General features: G+C 35.3%; 1 protein-coding gene across 3 annotated transcripts in view; it reads left to right on the top strand.

Moving 5' to 3' along the window:
• The window catches only part of LOC150101017 (uncharacterized), a 68037-nt gene extending 52712 nt beyond the window's left edge, over positions 1 to 15325 (top strand). For all 3 annotated transcript variants that reach the window (XM_090401571.1, XM_090401572.1, XM_090401570.1), the window contains one exon: positions 12899 to 15325. In XM_090401571.1, the coding sequence (XP_090257697.1) occupies positions 12911 to 15211 (2301 nt within the window). In that variant the 5' untranslated portion in view covers positions 12899 to 12910 and the 3' untranslated portion in view covers positions 15212 to 15325. The remainder of the gene's footprint in view (positions 1 to 12898) is intronic.
• The last annotated feature ends 2956 nt before the right edge of the window (positions 15326 to 18281 follow it).

Raw genomic sequence — 18281 nt, 5'->3', positions numbered from 1 at the left:
AGAATTAGTGAGCAAAAAAGTGGATGTGTGAAAAAGATTCGATGAAGAGAGAAGCAGTAAAATTTGTAGAAGAGACAATAAGGCCATGCCGTCGGTTGTATGAAAAAAAGAAATAAAATGCCCGCCAAACTACGTTAGCTCAATTCTTTATTAAGAAGTAGAATAATAAAATTTATATTCTGAATATGTTTTATTGTCTTTAAGCTTCCTAGTTTTTCTTTAACTAGGCCCTGAAACATACCTTAATTCTTTTATAAAAAAAATTCAGGTTCAGAAAAGAAATTTGGAGAATGAATTATACTGTTTCCCATGGTTATTATGTAATATATATATTTGATTAGTGCGTTTTTGATTAATTCGCCTGTTTTTAAAGAATGCATTAGGCACACTAATCGAGGGATTGCTGTATTTTCTTTTATTTACCAATACTTATTTACAGTCTTAACTCCTCCACTTTAAAGGCTCACAATTCTACGATTCCTTTTTCAGAATCTTCTATTAATATGCCCCCAATTGTCACATAAAAACTTTAGGGGCATATTAATAGAGATAATTTTGCCAGCCTGCGTTCTTAAACTTCCATTAGCTCTCTCTTGTTGTTTCCATTACCTCAATACTGAACACTCTCTCTGTCAGCTGTCAATCGCCCATCAAACTCCTCGGTGAGCATGCGCACTCCATGAAAGTGGCAAGTTATGTATAATGGCTGACGTGTCATCTCCGTTAGCGTTACAAGAATGTCTTTACAAAACACAACACTTAATAATTTTAAACCACAATAAAATTTCTGAAAGTAACACAACTATCCAAATCCAGTAAGTACATAATTTTTTTTTTAAATGCTTCACATTTCATTTTGACAAAATAATATCAATAACATGCACATCGCAAGTGCTGACAGTACGTATTATGAAACCTAAACTAATAATGTATTAACATAAACAATTTGTAAAAATATTCAGAATTTTAAATTGACTATTTTTACAACTTCAATGAACACTCAGTATTCCATGGTGTAGTGCCAGAACAAATGGGCAAGGCTAGATTGTACCATATACTTGACAGCAGTGACCTTTTAATAATGAATGCAATACATGCCATTTCATATACCTACCCATTTGTATTCTGCAATAGATCTTATAGTCTGCTCCTTTATCCTTCTTCCACTGCTTATGTGGGATGTAGAAGAGAATATGTATGGAAGCAATTATTTCCCTGTGCATTGCACTGTATCCTCAAGAACCACATTTCTTCTCCACAGATTTCCATGTGGAAAATTGACAAGGCTTGAATACCTTTCTCTATCTTGCAAAATTTAATGCTGAGGCAGTCAGCCAAACACCTATCACTGAATCTAATGTATATAACAGATTGTATTGTCAGGCAGGAACAGCTGCAGTTTCCAAAATATATCTTTATGTCCACAATATCCAAAGCTATAGCAAAAAGTGCCAAGTAATTTAAAAAAAAAAATAATAAAAATAAAGACAGAGTATGGGTGTATTTTTGTGGAATACCTTACTATATCAGATCTCATAGCCTTAAAATGTGTTCAGGCTAAGGCACTTTACCTTAGACATCAGAGTCAAAAGTCTAGAATCCCATTGACATAATCTGTCATGTGAAAGTTGTATAGAGAAAAAATCCAAAATGAAGGGTAGATATGGGACACATTATTCCTCTACCCTGGAGTGTATGGATGCATAGTTCCTGAACCAAAGCAGTTGCAATTACTTTGGGGGGGGGGGACGTTTTCTGAAATCGCAGCAATAGCTTTTGTACTGAAAGAACAGCAAAAGATACAGTAGCTTAACTTTTCTACAAATAGGCTAAAGCTGTAAAATCAATTATATGTTAAAGAGCACTTTTATTCTTGTGCCAGTACTGTAGGTGTTGATGACATCCATGGGATGAAAAATATTTCCCGTCTTCTTTGTACTGTACAACAGAGTACTTACCAAGGAGGAATTTCTGGATCCATGGCATAAATCAATTTTCATTGTCTTCAACACAGGCAGTGCTGACTTCTTGATCTGAGCTTTCTTTGTAAGATATTGGAGAAAATGGTTAATGCCTTGATTTTATGATATATAAGGAAGTAGCAGTCTTTTTTCTAACATACTTGCAGTTTTTGAGGACAATGATCATCATTGGACCGTTTAATCCATCTGGAAACATGACACACCTAGTGATATGGTAGATTAAAAGACAACTTTATCTCTAGCTGAATCTTCCAAGCAGAGTGGAAAGCACATTATCCAGCCATATTGTCAACAAGATGATGTTCTCCAAGTTTGCCTTAACTATAGCATTCTTTGCTATCCAAGTAAACTAAATCACTGAACATTGTCTCCTCACAGTAGGTAGTGCTCATTATGTTGATGACTGCAATTTTATGTTGCTCTTGTAACATGAGGATCTTTTGAAAGGCACCTTCAACAAGAAGTTGCCTTTCATGGGAGTTTTAGTAATGGGTTCAGTTTTTCAGCAGAAAAAATCTGCATACTTCAGTGACCTAGACCTCTTCACTCAGACCTAGAGATTAGAATGGGACTAACTATTATCTAAGGTAACAGACGCCATGTTCTTAGTACTCACGTTTGACAGAATGCTTGCATTCCCTGCATACATCCAACAAGAAAAGTATGCAAGAGAGAGCATTGAATATCCTTTACACTCTATCTCCCTATGGAATGGAGTGCTGATTAATGCTCCTTGCTTTACCTTTATCATGCACTTATTCGCTCTAAGCTTGATTATGGGTCCCATGTGTACACTGCAAGTGAGAAATACCCTGTGATAATTAGATCCCATTGATTATCAAGATATACAAATAATTACATATAAATAATTACTGATGCATATTGCACACCACTCATTTTGAAGTCTGTGTCAAAACAAATGAACCTTCTGTATCATGGAAACACATCACTTAACTATTTCCTAAAAATAGTCAGATCAGTCTATCATCTCATAGGTACTAGTTTCTTCCTTACATTAGAAGGTTCAATATTTCATATATCAGACTACCATTTGTTATGTTGATAAAATAGATATGCAAGCTATTTGCATCAAGTTGATATCACCTGTAGTGAACACGATAGTATACAAATGGAGTGCAAACCTCTATAACATGTTTGCACTCCATCATGCAGCCTCTTACTCTATCAGCTAAGGAAGTCACATACTTCATCTTCAGTCTACTACCTCCAACTCTTTAACACATACAGAGCAGAGTATTCAGATTTATTTATTTTTTAATCTGTAGTGACAGTTTGTGTTCTGAGACTTCTGTTGGTTATCTGTTTTTCCTGACTGTTCTGTCTTTGGTCATGACCCCACTTGAGTGCAGTAACTTCTGAGCTGCATGTCATAAGCTTGGACATGTAAAACACTACCAGAAATATATGATTTGTATAGAATCTGAATATTGTATATTGGCCATCACTTCTCCTGTTTACAATCAACCTCTGGTATTTTATATTTTACAATTCTAATATCAAATTAGGATCCTTAATTTTGATGTTCGATTGAACTGGATACCCAGCTATGTTAAAATCAAAGGAAATGAGACTGCAGGCTGCTGTTAGGTTAGCTCATACTTTTTCCACATATGGTTTGTCAGTCTCCTTTACAGACTATGGGCAGTTAATAAAAAGTAGAGTTAAGTCATCCTGGCAGGAAGTACTAAGAAATAAGCAGCATGAGATTCATTTAGAAATTAAGCATTGGCAGTGAGTCTACATATTTGCAGACTCCATCTCGGTCAGTCAAGTTATCTTCCATGTTCGTATCTATCAGGTAACCAAAAAAGTTCGTGCAGTTTTCGGTAGAGTTCGCTGCAATGACATGTTTTATTTTATGTAGTGGTTTTCAGAGTGCAATTTTTTTTTATGTGTATCAAAAGACTCAAATATGCATCAGTCAATCGGCACATTTTAACTTGGTGTGTACTCTTTTTCTGTGACTTTTTGACCCCTTCTAAAATATCAGTTGAACCTAGTGTAATTCGAGCTTGTTTGCTTTACAAATTTAAATTCAGTTTAAAGGCTTCATAAGCATCCTGTAAGATATGTGGCATATGGAAAAGATGCAGTAGCAGAACATACTGTGCAGAAATGGATTAAAAAAATTTGTTTCTAGTGATGAATCACTTGAAGATGCACCATTATTGATAATGAAGAGTTACGTGCCACTGTTGAAAATAATTCAAGATTAACATGTCCAGAACTTTAACAAATGTTTAATGTGAGTGGTGAAATAATTCATTTACACTTGCATAAACTGGTAAAATCATGGAAGCTAAGCAAATTGGTCCCACATGCATTATCAGATGACAATAAACTTCAAAAGCTATTAATTTGTACTTCATCTCTTTCATATCATAAAAATGAACCTTTTTTTTTTTTTGGTTGACTTGCTCATTTGTGATAAACTAGATTTTGTACCCTAACAGGAAGTGAACTTATCATTGGTTGTCAATAAACGATTCAGTACTACACACTTCAAAGGCATCTCTTCACCCCATAAGACTGCTTTGTGTGTGGTGTACTGGAGCCAGTATTGTCCACTACAACTTACTCGCTGCAGTCTAGACAATTACAGCAGAGATCTACTCAGTGCAACTCGAGCATGTGAAGAATCCATTACTTCAGAAACAGCTAGGACTAGTTAATCAGAAGAAAGTGCTATTCTTACAGGAAAATGCCAAACCTCATACTGCAAAACTTACCTGTGAGAAGATTTGTGCTTTAGGATGCTCATCATCCTCCATATTCTCCTGACATTTGTCCAAGCAATTATCATCTTTTTTTTTTTGCGTTACACAATCACATGAGAAATGGACAGTTCGGCAATAAAACAGATTGAAACAGAGGTTGCTTATTACTTCTAAAGACAAAACATTTTCTAAAAGTGGAATTTACAAACTTGTATCTCGTTGGGAAAAAGTTGTCGATTGTGAAGGTGATTATTTTAATGAATAAAACATTTCATGAAAATTTTTTAGTTGTTTTAATTTTTATTATGAAAAATCGCATGAACTTTTTTTTTTTTTTTGGTTATGTGATATTTTAGGGCTGATGATATATCATTGAGCTTACCATTTGCCATGTTCTTGTGGAGTGCTAATACTTCAATAAAGAGAGTAATGTAGCTTTTATTAATCTAGCTGAACTATAATACACTCAGGTAGATCTTATCAGACTCAGACAGGTTGTGTGAAGTTTAACTTTTACAAAGAATTAATTTATACAAATGCATTTGATCATAAATGCAATTTATATGTATAATACATCATTGCTTATTTTATTAAAAAATGTTTCACAGCAAGTGTTGTCATTCATGTCACAATGGCTGTGAGGCTTACACAAGCTTGTACCACACCATGTTATGAAACCAACATAATGATACTGGTGGTAATGTAATTTTATCTGTAAAATTACATTAAAACAAACTTCATGGTTTCTTTGTCTGAATTCCTTTTATGCATGATGTAAAACCCAAATTTCCAGGATAAAAAAAAAAAATCCTTTCTACGTCAGTATGAAATAATTTAATGATCCTTCAGTTGAAAATGCCTAAATAAAGATTACTCTCATCATAAGAATTGCATTCGGATCTTCTCCAGCCTGAACAGTGATATGTATTGCCTTTCTTCCAGTTACACTGTAGAGGAGCATATCAGAGGTGACGAGCATAAGGAATATACAGTAATCCCTCGATTAATGCACCCCCAATTTGTGCGTAATTTTTTTTTTTGATACCCAAATTCGATTAGTGCACCTATATACATCTTAAAAATAAATGTTACAGATTTTAAAAATTTTCTATCTATACAATTTTATGGCTAACTATTTTAAAAAACCACTCACCAGAATATATTAATTTAGTTACTGATTTAAAACATTTTACAAAGTTATTTTTAATGGCATACTACACTACTTCTATGTATGCTATGTTCCAAATTTTTACCACCTAAATTTATAATAACAGAAAATTTATATGAAGAACTACAACGGGATAATCCCAAAAATAGAGAACTCATGATAGTGATGGGAGATTTTAATGCTAAAATAGGACAGTTCACAGCAGACAAAAAAGATGTGATGGGGAAATTTGGATACGGAGAGCTTAACGACAGAAGAGAACAATTACTCCACTTCTGTAAAGCAAACGATCTAATGATTACAAACATATTGTTCTATCAACGCCCTAATAATAAATATATATGGACATCCTCAGATGGTAATATAAAGAACTGCATAGACTATATCATCATAAACAAACAATCGAAAAGATCAGTAAATAACGTATGAACATTAAGAAGTTTTGATTTTGACACTGACCATGAAATATTAACTGCCAAAGTGAAGATAAAATTCAACAGGAAAAATAATATCAGAAAAGAAGAAAACAACAACCTATCAAAACTAAAAGATAGCTCAAGCAGAAGTCGATTTTTAGAACAGATGTGCTTGAAATTAAAACCCTCCATCTTACAGAACAGCGGAAAATTCTGGGAAGAAGGAAAAGAAACAGTGGTATGAATTGCAAAAGACACTCTGGGTTCCAAACCCAAAATAAACAAACAGTGGATAACCCAAGAAATCATAGCTACCATAGAAGAGAAAAGAGAAGCCAAGATACTTGTAAACCAACAAAACAATGAAGAGAATAGAGAAAAATACAGAGCACTAAAAAATAAAGTTGATAACCTATGCAAAAAAGCCAAAGAAAAATGGTTAGAAGAAAAAGCTAAGAAATGCCAAGAAGCATACCAACAAAACAACCTAAAAGCCTTCCATAATACTGTAAGAGAAATTACAAAGGAATTCTCAGCAAAAGCAGTAACAATGACGAACAACAAGATGACTGAAACCGGGAATATTGAATATATAAGAAAAATCTGGTCAATCCATTTTAAGACTATCTTCCACCAAGGAAACAAAACTACAATGCCAACAATAGAAGAAAATAATGATCACCCAAAAATTTTACAAGAAGAAGTTAGATACGCAATAAAACAGATGAAAAACAAAGCACAAGGCATTGATACTATCCCTACTGAACTGTGGCCTATTCAATAAAATACTACAAACAGGAGAGATCCCAGATGACTGGAGAACTCGAAAGATCATCCCAATGTACAAGAAAGGAGACAAAAGAGACTGCAGAAATTACAGACCAATCAATTTACTCCCTCACACCTATAAAATATTCATAAGAATTATACAAAATAGATTAAAAAACACCTACGAAGAAATGATAGGCATAGAACAAGCTGGTTACCGAGGAAACTATTCAAAAATAGACCAAATTATCACATTGCACCAACTAGCAGAACTCAGCTGGGAAGACCATAAAGAACTATATTGTTGTTTTGTGGACTTTCAACAAGCTTTCGATAACATCAACAGAGAAATCCTTCTCAAAATTCTACTAGAAAAAGCAGTAGACAAATATATAATATACAATTTCTGATAAAATATTACTCTAAGACAAATGCAATAATTAAAAAGGACACACAACAGAACCCATAGAGATCCAAAAAGGAGAAATGCAAGGATGCCCATTATCCCCATGCCTATTCAACATATATCTAGAAGAAGTTGTAAAGAAATCAATAGACAATGAGCCTGGAATCGATGTCAAAGGTTTAAACATAAATAATATCAAATATGCAGATGATCGCGTCCTTCTTGCAAGAACCCCAAATGAACTACAAAAGTTGATCAACAAGCTCAATGAAACCTGTAAAACATATATGACATGACAATAAATATACAAAAGACAAAAGTGATGAAAATGGGGAGGAACAGAACTACCCATCTCAGCCAACCTAAACGGCAAACAATTAGAACAAGTAAACAACTTCATATACCTTGGATCAAAACTAACAGAAACAATAGATAACTCAAAACAATCATACTGAAAACAAACCCCAACTCAATATCACCAGAGTTAAAGATCGGTACTATCAACGTAAGAAGCCTGAATGGCAAAGAAATGGAGCTAGCTGAGGAATTAGATGAGTACCAGATCGACATAATAGGGGTGACTGAAACAAAAAAGACCAAAAATCTTTCTGAGTAATAAATACAAAATGTGATATTAAGGCACTGACAATCAATGAAAAGAAGGAGTAGGTATAATATTCAACACAAAATACGAGGCTAATCTTCTTGAATGGCAGTCACTCTCAAGTAGAGTAATGTGGGCAAATATGACAATGGGGAACAGGACAATGAGACTTATTTCTGCCTATGGCCCCACAGAAGGTTCTACTAAGGTAGAAGTGGAGGAATTTTTTGACGCTTTAGAAAAAGCAACTGACACAATGAAAAAGGAAAAGTTGGTCCTTGTTGGGGATCTAAATAGCAGAGTAGGAAATGATTGTGAGACATACAAAAAATATTTTGGGAAAATTTGGAGAAAAGAGCAAAGCTAATAATAATGGCAAATATCTGTTGGATTTCTGCTCAGGACATGGACTGGTTATTACTAACACCATGTTCCAACATAAAAATGTGCACAAATTCACATGGAGAGAAGAGGCAAGGAATAAGAAAAGTCTCTTTGACTATGTTATTGTTGATAGTGATGTTTTCTCCCTTGTGTAGGACACCAGAGTGTACAGAGGATTTGAAATTGGAAGTGATCACTATTCAGTCTTGAGCAGGATAAAATTGAATTTCATATTGAAAAGAATAACATGTAAGAAAGTTTTAAAGCGAATAAAAGTTGAGCAGCTCTCAGATCTGAACTGTAGACTAAAATACACAAAGAGTATTGAAGAAAAAATGAAAGAGTTAGAACAGGAATCAAACCTTGGAGATTCAGTGGCAAACTCTGAAGAAAACATTGATTCTGCCAGAGAGGCTTGTGGTGAGGTTGTCTGTAAGAATAAAAAAATCAGAACTCCCTGGTGGACACAAGAAGTTAAAGAAGCAGTGAAGGAAAAGAAGAAAGCATACCAAAAGTTCCTGTCAAATAAGTCAGCTTGTGTTCTTAGAGAATATAGAGACAGATGCAGGAATGCTAAACACTGTGTAAAACTATCTAAACAAAAGTCATGGGAGGACTTTGACAAGAATATAGAAAATAAATATCAAGAAGGTGGTAAGATATTCTGGAGGTTGTTGAAGAAGCTTGGAAATGGAGGAAAGAGTGCTGTAAAAGGAATTATAGATGATAAAGGTGACATGAAAACGGGAGAAAAAGTATATCCTTGAAGTATGGAGTAATTACTTTGAAAATTTGCTAAATGAAACAAGCAGTGATGACAGCACAGTGGTAAAAAACACTGACCAGGCATGCAGTCAGGAATACATATCCATACTTGAAGTAGAAAAAGCCACCGAAGGCTTGAAACGTGGAAAGGCAGCAGGAGTAGGTGATATTCGACCAGAAATGCTGAAGTATGGTGGTATAAGAGTCTTACAGTGGCTGCACTGCATAGTTCAGAAAGCCTGGACAGAGTGACGAATTTACGATGATTGGAGTAGAGCTCTCATATTACCCATGTATAAAAAGGGAAATAAAACTGCATGTGAGAATTACAGAAGTATTTCCCTACTGAGTGTTCCTGGCAAGATCTATGCAAGTATACTTGAGAAACGGTTGAGAAGAATTGTGGAAGAAAAGCTTGGTGAATAACAAGCTAGATTCAGGCCAAATAGAGGCTGTCAGGATCAGATCTTCACTTTACGACAAATAGTCGAGAAAGCATGGGAATATAACAAAGATCTGTATTTAAGTTTTGTCGATTATTTGGAAAAGGCATATGACAAGGTGCCAAGAGAGAAGCTATTCAATACACTGCAGTTATATGGTGTAATGGGGCATTATATCAAGCAATACTTAGTCTCTATTTGAGTTGCAAGTCAGCAGTCAGAATTGAACGAAGTACAGGAAGATGGTTTAATGTTAAATCTGGTGTGAGACAAGGAAGTACATTATCCCCTCTGTTATTCATTATCTATATGGATCACATTATGAAGGAAAGTGGTATTAAACCTGATATCAAAATTGGAGATGTTAATTTCAGCTCTTTGCTTTATGCAGATGATGTTATACTTCTAAATAAATCCGCTACAAGTCTGCAAGATTCTCGGACTGAATTGAATTGCTGTTGTAATAGATATGGTACGAAGGTCAGCAATAAAAAGACAAAGACAATGAAAATAGGCAGAATCATTGAAAATGTCAACTGTGTTGTGAATGGAGAACCTGTGGAACAAGTAAAACATTTCAGCTACTTAAGCACGATTTTTACTGAAGATGGTAAATTAAATATAGAAATAGACAACAGAATCAGCAAAGCTGGTATGGTGGGAAGTCAATTGAATAAATTCATATGGAATAAGAGAGAAATTAGTCGGAACACTAAAGTAGCTGTATACAAGACAGTGTTCAAACCAGTTTTAACTTATGGATTTGAGAGCTCGGTCAGAAGTAAAACACTTGACCAAAGACTAGAGACCGCAGATGTGAGAGTCCTGAGAAAGATCAGAGGTGTGAACAGATGGCATCAATGGCAATATCATATTAAAAATGAGGATATTAGGAAAGAATTTGACGTTGTCAGCATCCAGGAATGCATTAGCAGAGCTAATCTCGGGTGGTATGGTCACTTAAATAGAATGGGAGAGGAAAGATTAGCAAAACAAGTGTTATCAGGCAGGTTGTCAGGAAAACGACCCAGAGGAAGACCAAGATATAGGTGGATTGATACGGTACAAAGTGCCTTAGACGATAGAAATATAAAATCTGATAATGTTGGAGTCTTGACAAGTAACACACTGATTTGGAGGAAAATTGTAGATAGCAAGTTAGTAATGATGTAATTTTTTCATGTAGTACTGTCATATCCTATACACTCCTTGTGGGTACATGGCAGGAATTTGGTGATGATGAAACAATCAAACACAGAATAGCGATTGGATGGACCACCATGGGAAAATTACAGAAAATCTGGAAAACAAACAAGATATCTAAACAAGCCAAAATCAAATTATATGAAGCAATAATTATACCAACAGTCATCTATGGAGCAGAAGCGTGGACAGTTAAAAAAAGAGAGAAGAAAAAATTGCTGGCATTTGAAATGAAATGCTTAAGAAAAATAAATACAACAAGTTGGATAGAAAAGAAAAGAAAACAAACATCACAGTCAGACAAGAACTATTGTATAAAAAGACAATAATAGAAAAAATTAGAAAACAACTGAAATGGTTTGGACACACTGTACGGATGGATGCAGACAGAACGTCCTAATCAATACTTTTCCAACTAAAAAAAGACCAAGAATTACCTGGCTGAAATTAATAAAGAAAATCTCGGGATGCAGAACACATAAGGAACTTTTTCGAACAGCAAGGAATAGAGAAGACTGGAAGATCCTGCTCAAGAGAAGACTCAACCCATCTTAGACGGAAGAGAAGAAGAAATTTATGTCGCCTGCTATAGTACGCCCACATATTCGAGACCCTTCAACACTTCTGTGCATGTCACAAAAAGGAGAATCCATTCCAATAATAGGATAATCCATCTGTCTTCTGGGATGAGTTGGTTATTATTACACGTTGGAAAATTAACTTCTCTTTTATGATCATTGTAGTTTTTAAAGTGGTAACTATTTTGCTTGTATAACAGTTGGGAAATTTTATCTATAAAGCATGTGATTTCGCATGTTGGCGACCGATTCTTACGTCCTTCATTTCTTTCCCTCCTTCAATGATAATGTGCAAGAGTTAATTAAATCTCATTCTGAAGAATTGAGTGATTCCGACCTGCTAAATTGAGATGCACAGCGGGAAGATCCCGAATATAAAGAAAATTTAACCATTGATAATCAGCCAAAAGAGATTTCACAGAAACAAATTGAAAATATTTTTCGTACAATCGAAGTTTTTAAGCAACAATACTTAGAGGCTGACCCTGATGATGAGAGAAGCAGTAAAATTTGCAGAAGAGTAGAAGAGGCAATAGGGCTAAAAAAAAAAAAAAAAAAAAAGAAACAAATTTCCTTCCAAACTATGTTAGCTCAATTCTTTGTTAAGAAGTAGAATAATAAAATTTATATTCTGAATATGTTTTATTGTCTTCCAGCTTCATGGTTTCCCTTTAACTAGGCCCTGAGACATACCTTAATTCTTTTTATAAAAAAAATTAAAGTTCAAAAAAGAAATTTGAGGAACAAATTATACTTTTTTCTCATAGGTTATTATTTTCGATTAATGCGCCTGTTTTAAAGAATACATTAGGCGGACTAATCAAGGGAGTGCTGTATTCTAATGTTATTAGAATATATTCCTTACCAGTACATCTGGTGTCACTTTAGACTGCTATGGAACAAATATCTTTAATAAATTATACTGGAAATCAACCATAACACTGCAGCTGAAGCATATTAAATTTTCGACCAGGCTTATCTTCGGGTCTTTACTTCAATCAAAAAAACCATATCCACTCCCAACAAGTATAACTGCATCTAAGCATTAAAAACCTGAGACTTTCATCCTCTGTACCACATATCCATCTAAGGTCACCTGTGGGTTCAAAGCATATCTTCTTTCATGTATGAAATAGTGCTTTCATGTGCAACAAATGTTGGGCTATTGTTAGAGCCTCTGCTACTAATGACTGCGCAAAAAGTTAAGCAAGTTTGAGCGCAGTTAGTAGTTGGAGGGGATCAATCATTCAATGCTGTTGGCACACTATCCCTTGATGAGGCTTTGGACTCTCTGGAGGTGTCACATAATAATAATAATATGCGAGTATTTGGTAATCTTCAAAAATACCATTTTGATTTTAAATCGAGGATAAATGGATAATATATTTAAATTTTGTGTGATTTAATATGCTAAGCTGATTTTTAATTTTTATCTTATTGCAGGTAGATTTATATATGGCACACAGAAAGCTAAATGATAGGATTGAGTTAAATCCTACCGGTGTGAATGAAGAATGGCTAGCAAGGTTAGTAATTGCCATTCTCAGAATCAAAGCCAGCAAATGCAGTGAGGAGGCAAGCAAGTACATATTACAACAGGCTCTTTGTATCCTTCTTTCTCCTCATGAAAGTTGCTATACTCCCCCTAAAAAATATGTAAATATTGGTGTTCTCACAGAAGAGAGATTCAACTTTCAAATATGTGAAAATACTCAGACTGATGAAAAGTCCTGTAAATCTAGAGGAACTCAGACCAATCCCAATATTGTAGTTCCTACTGCCATTGGGGAATATGTTAAAATGTGTAAGCATACACAAACAGAGATGACAGTTCTGAAATCAGAAGGAATCCTTCCAGATGAAGAACAAAAAGTAATTACTACATTATCACAGATCAAAGAAAATAGTGTTACAAAGAGCAGTGAATCCACTGAACACAGTGTTGATTCTTTATTATATTTGAACACAAAGGAACATGAACCATTTGCATCGGACTTTGATGAAACTCATCATTCATTGTCAGATATAAAATTTAAGTCAAACGTTCCACATTATAAGTTTCATAAGACACGAACAACTAATAAATATGAAACTTTTCATGGAAAAGTGCTCCGGAAAGGTTCTGTAATGCCTCAGAAAATTCCTCTTGATTGCAACTTTCTTTTAAAAGATCCTCGGAAGAAATCAAAAAGAAGGCTTGACCATTCTAATAGTACTATTGAAGAACTTCAATATTCCAAACGAACAAAAATTTCTCCAAAATCTTCATCAAATGATAGTTTATGCAGTAGTGATATCAGCTCACATAGTGACTTCCTTTTCATTCCATATCACAAATCAACTTCAACTTCATATACTTTAGATGAAGTACAAAAAGAAATGCATGATGTTTCATTACCATTAAGCCCAAATGTTCGAAATGTCAGTTTTGGATTATTTGATAATAGTTTGAATTCTTTTAACAATGAGAAATGCCTAGATTTACAGGAATCTATTAAACAAAATGATCACCATCACAGAAATGGGCTTTCCCTTGACTCCAGCATTGAAAATGAACTTTCAGGTCATATTTCTACAAAGAAAAATTGTAGTGCAGTTTTATCTGATAATCCTGATGCAACTTCTATAAAAGAAAGCGAAAAAATTATCCCCCAAAAAACTCAGCCTACACATTCATGTCTTTCAGAGGATATAATCTTGAATCATCAAAAAATAACACAAAATGAACATTCGGTATGTTTATCTAATAATAAAAAAGATATCCAGAAAGCCAATAACCATGTAATTCCAAAAAGCATATTAGCAGATGATTCAGTTTTAAAAGAATTGGGAATTGTTCCAGGAATATCAAATAATTTGAATTGTGATACATCACAAATTGAAAAATATGAAGCCAATATGCATGATACTGGTATATCTTCAAATTTTATGAAAAAATCGCACAGCAAAGAAAATGAAACACAGAATCCATCAAACAATTCACATGGATCTCAGTTATTTGACAGCTTTAAGAATTTAATCCCAGACATCGAAAATTGTGTTGAAAGAAGTAATATATATCATGCCCATGAAATTATGCCAGAAGATAGGGTAAGTGGCATTAACCAGCAAAATAAACCTGTATTCATTGAAGTTGCTACTGCACATGAAGGAACGAATGCATCTCCTCATCAATCCGTTATTTTTAGTGACTTAAAGGGAAAAGTGGAAGAAAGCACTAAAGAATGTAATGAATCCAATAACTTAGACAAAAAAGTTGTTCCAGTTTGGAAAAATGGTGGAAACAATAAAATTCTTACTTTTCCCCCAGTTTCATCACCCACGTCGTCTCCTTCTTTAGCACCTCCTCTTCCGTCATCTCCACCTCCACTTCCTCCACCTCTTCCACCTTCATCTCCTCCTCCTCCTCCACCATTAGAAGCTAATCCAAATATGCAGCCATCTTCTGCATACAACTTCCCTGTATCTAATGCACAGTGCCCACCATATCCAAATAATCATATTGTACGTTCACAGTCATCTACATTTTGGGGACAGTTTGTACCCAGGATTCCTCAAATGGTACCATCTTTTTTTCCTTGCAGAATGCCACCGCCACCGTTACAAATGATGATGTCAGTCCCTCCACCAAGATTACAGTATCATGGAGCATTTCCTGGCCTTCCTCCTCCAGGACAGTTCAATAATCCAAATGCTCATAGTTATGCACAGTGGAACTTGAATCAGAACAGTAATGTAATACAGCAAAATAAATAATGCTTCATTTTAAAAACTTCAGTTATTCCCTGTGAATTAAAATATTTTTTTACTTTCATACTTATGTTTTGTAAATAATTCTGTGAATATGTTAATAAAAAGGTTGTGAATATGCTTAACAAGTGTCTTGTAATTTATTTAAATAATAAATTCGGTGTCATTGTTATGTAAGTAGCAAAAGAAAAAAGGGAGAGAGGATAGCGAGTCTGTTGCTATAGTATAACAGAGTAGAGCTGAGAAGGAGGGCCCTAATAGTGAATGACTCGATGCGCAGGTTATGCAGAAGGAGAGGTGTGGAGTGAGTGTGACGGGATACAAGGATGGTGTTTGGAGATTGGAAAAAGTGTTGAATGAAGTGAAAGTGGATGAGCAGAATCAGGGAAACTAGAACTTTTAGGTGTGTGTGTGTGTGTGTTGGGGGGGGGGGGGGGGGAATGCAGATAAACAATTTTGTTTCCACTGCTGTTGAGTGGATATGCGGACATCACTGGGGCAGTTGAATAGAAGAATGTGTATAATATGCCAAAGTTAGTACCACTGGTTATAAACCAGAATGGGATAGTTAGTATAAAGCATTAGGATAGCAGTGGGCCTTTGCACTTTATGTATAACAATGTCAGGAACATTTCGAACAAGTGGGAGCAATTTTTGGCATTATTTACTTCATCCTGGCCAAAGGTTATTGTCATTAGTAAGACATGGCTAACAGAAGATGATATAGCTAGTGGGATAGAATGGGGAGGATATAATGTGTTCAGGGAGGATAGAGAGAAGAGAATGGAGGGAGACGAGTGTTATTAATGATAGAGCCAATAAACTGCAACCAAAGAGAGTAGAAGTTTAACTGCAGGCCAGTGAAAATAGCGCATTTGTGGCTGTCTGGTGTGAGATAGAGGCCAGCAAAACAAATTATACACTTGGATGTTGCTACAGACCAGGGGATGGAAAAGATGGTGGAGATAGTATGCATTGGCAAATAGACTCAGTGAGTAGAGGATAGGTAATTATTAGGGGAGTTTCAACTATGAGAACTAGATTGAAAGGAGGGGAGGAGGGCAATGGAATGTGTGCAGTTACTAAGGAATAATTACCTCAGACAGCATGTGATGGAACATACTAGAGGTTCAAGAGTGCTTGAGCTAGTAATTGCATCTGAGAATTTTCAAACGAATATGATCCCATTGCTACCAATTGGTGAGAGTGATCATATGGTGTTGACCTGGGAGGTGGCTAAATTTTCAGTTAAGTCAGGGTATATATGGAATTACAGGGCTGGTTAGTATGACAATCTTAGGAATTTGCTTGGATCAGTTTCATGATATATAAGCTGCAAGGGCTGGAAGTTGATAGTGTATGAGAAGTGGTAAAGGAATGTTTGAGGGGAGGTAATGGAAGATTGCATACCTAGAGTCAGGAGAGTAAATCAACTGGAAGTTAAATGGATGAATATCATTAAGCTGTAGCTGCAAAAAAGACTTTTGTAGAGGGAATTTAAGGAGAAAGTGACCAGCAGGCACATGAACAGTACAAGGCACATCTCAGAAGGGTATGTGATAAGAAAGGCAAAAGTAGAGTATGAAAGGAAGTTAGCAACCTAGTCTAAAGATAATCCCAAACAGTTCTCTCAATATTCTGTAAGTAAAAGAAAGAATGTATATGGTAGAATGATTTTAATCAATGCTGATAGTAGTGAGGTAACTGAATAAGTCAGTAAAATTACTAAGTGAACACTTTGCAAGAGTAGATCATCCAGGTGGTGTTATTGTAGACACGACAGAGTAAAAGGCTTATACAAGAATATAAGTGGTAAATGAAAATGGAGGTGCATAGCATATTACAGAATCTTAATGTGAATGCAGCTGTCGGATTGGATGGTATACCAGCTTTAGTTTTACATGAAGTGATGAGGGAATTGTCAGTGTCCTTGACCATATTTTTTAATGTAAGTCTCAGTTCTGAATTAGTCCTGAGAGGGTGGGAAGAGGGAGAAAATAATTACATTTCATAAAGGAGGCTCCAAGACTGATGTGGCAAATTACCAACTGATCAGCATATCAGGAGTTGTCAAAGTATTGGAGAAGTTGATCAACAGCAAAATACATGAATGGGCAGATGGAAATGGGATACTGTATTTGGGGGCTGCATGGTTTTGTGAAGGGTTAGTCATTCCCCAGTAACTTGGCTCATGTTTTATAATATAATACAGTAACAGCTGAGTTGGATAAAGGTAATGGGTTTACAGTGATACTGTTGGACTTTGCAAAAGCTTTTGACAGGATACTACATCAAATTCTAATAAGTAAACTGCAACACATGGGATGGATAGGAGGATGATTGATGGATAGATATCAGAGCATAGTTTATTCAGGAGTAGAGTCCAAAAGAAGGCCTGTTGTGGGTGTCATTGTTCATTAATGATATAGGAAAGGATCTGAGCGGAACTGTTCGGTTGTTTACTGATGATGCAAAGTTGGGTAGAGCAATAGTTAATAGAGATGATGTCAAAATTTTACAGGACAAATTGGCAGATTGGGCAAAGGAGAATGAATGTCAGTTTAATGTGGCAAAGTGTAAGGTTATGCATTTCGGGGTGAAAAGATTACCAGCTCTACACCATGGTCGAACTGTACTCCAGGAAATTGACAATGCAAAAAACTTGAGTGTTACTGGATAGTGAGTTAAAGTTTAGGGAGCACATAGCAAAAGTGGCTAAAGTAGTTCATCAGATTACTTGGCTACTGAAAAATACTTTGAGCAGAGACAAGCAGGTTATTGTTGCTCTTTATCGAGCCTTGATAAGACCCCTCCATCTTGACTACTGTGTGCAGAGGGTGCTAGGGTTTCTTGGTGATGAGGTGGAGAGGATTCAGAATTAAGTGACCAAGATGGTAGTAGTATGTCTATGTAACGAACCTTAGGAGAAGAAGTTGAAGATTTGTCGGTTACATAAACTGTTTGATAGGTGGGAAGAGGGTGTTATGATTGAGACATTCAAATTTCTGAACGGTTTTACAAGATTCAGAGGAAATTTTTCAGAACATGTCTGGTGGTGGGAGAACTAGGGCCATCC

Source organism: Typopeltis vanoorti, chromosome 12 (genome assembly GCF_054136105.1).
Source record: "Typopeltis vanoorti isolate ZY-2024b chromosome 12, IOZ_Tvanoo_1.0, whole genome shotgun sequence".
Taxonomy (NCBI): domain Eukaryota; kingdom Metazoa; phylum Arthropoda; class Arachnida; order Uropygi; family Thelyphonidae; genus Typopeltis; species Typopeltis vanoorti.
Note: the sequence above shows the minus strand (reverse complement) of the source record. Positions and strands in the feature narration are given on the sequence as shown.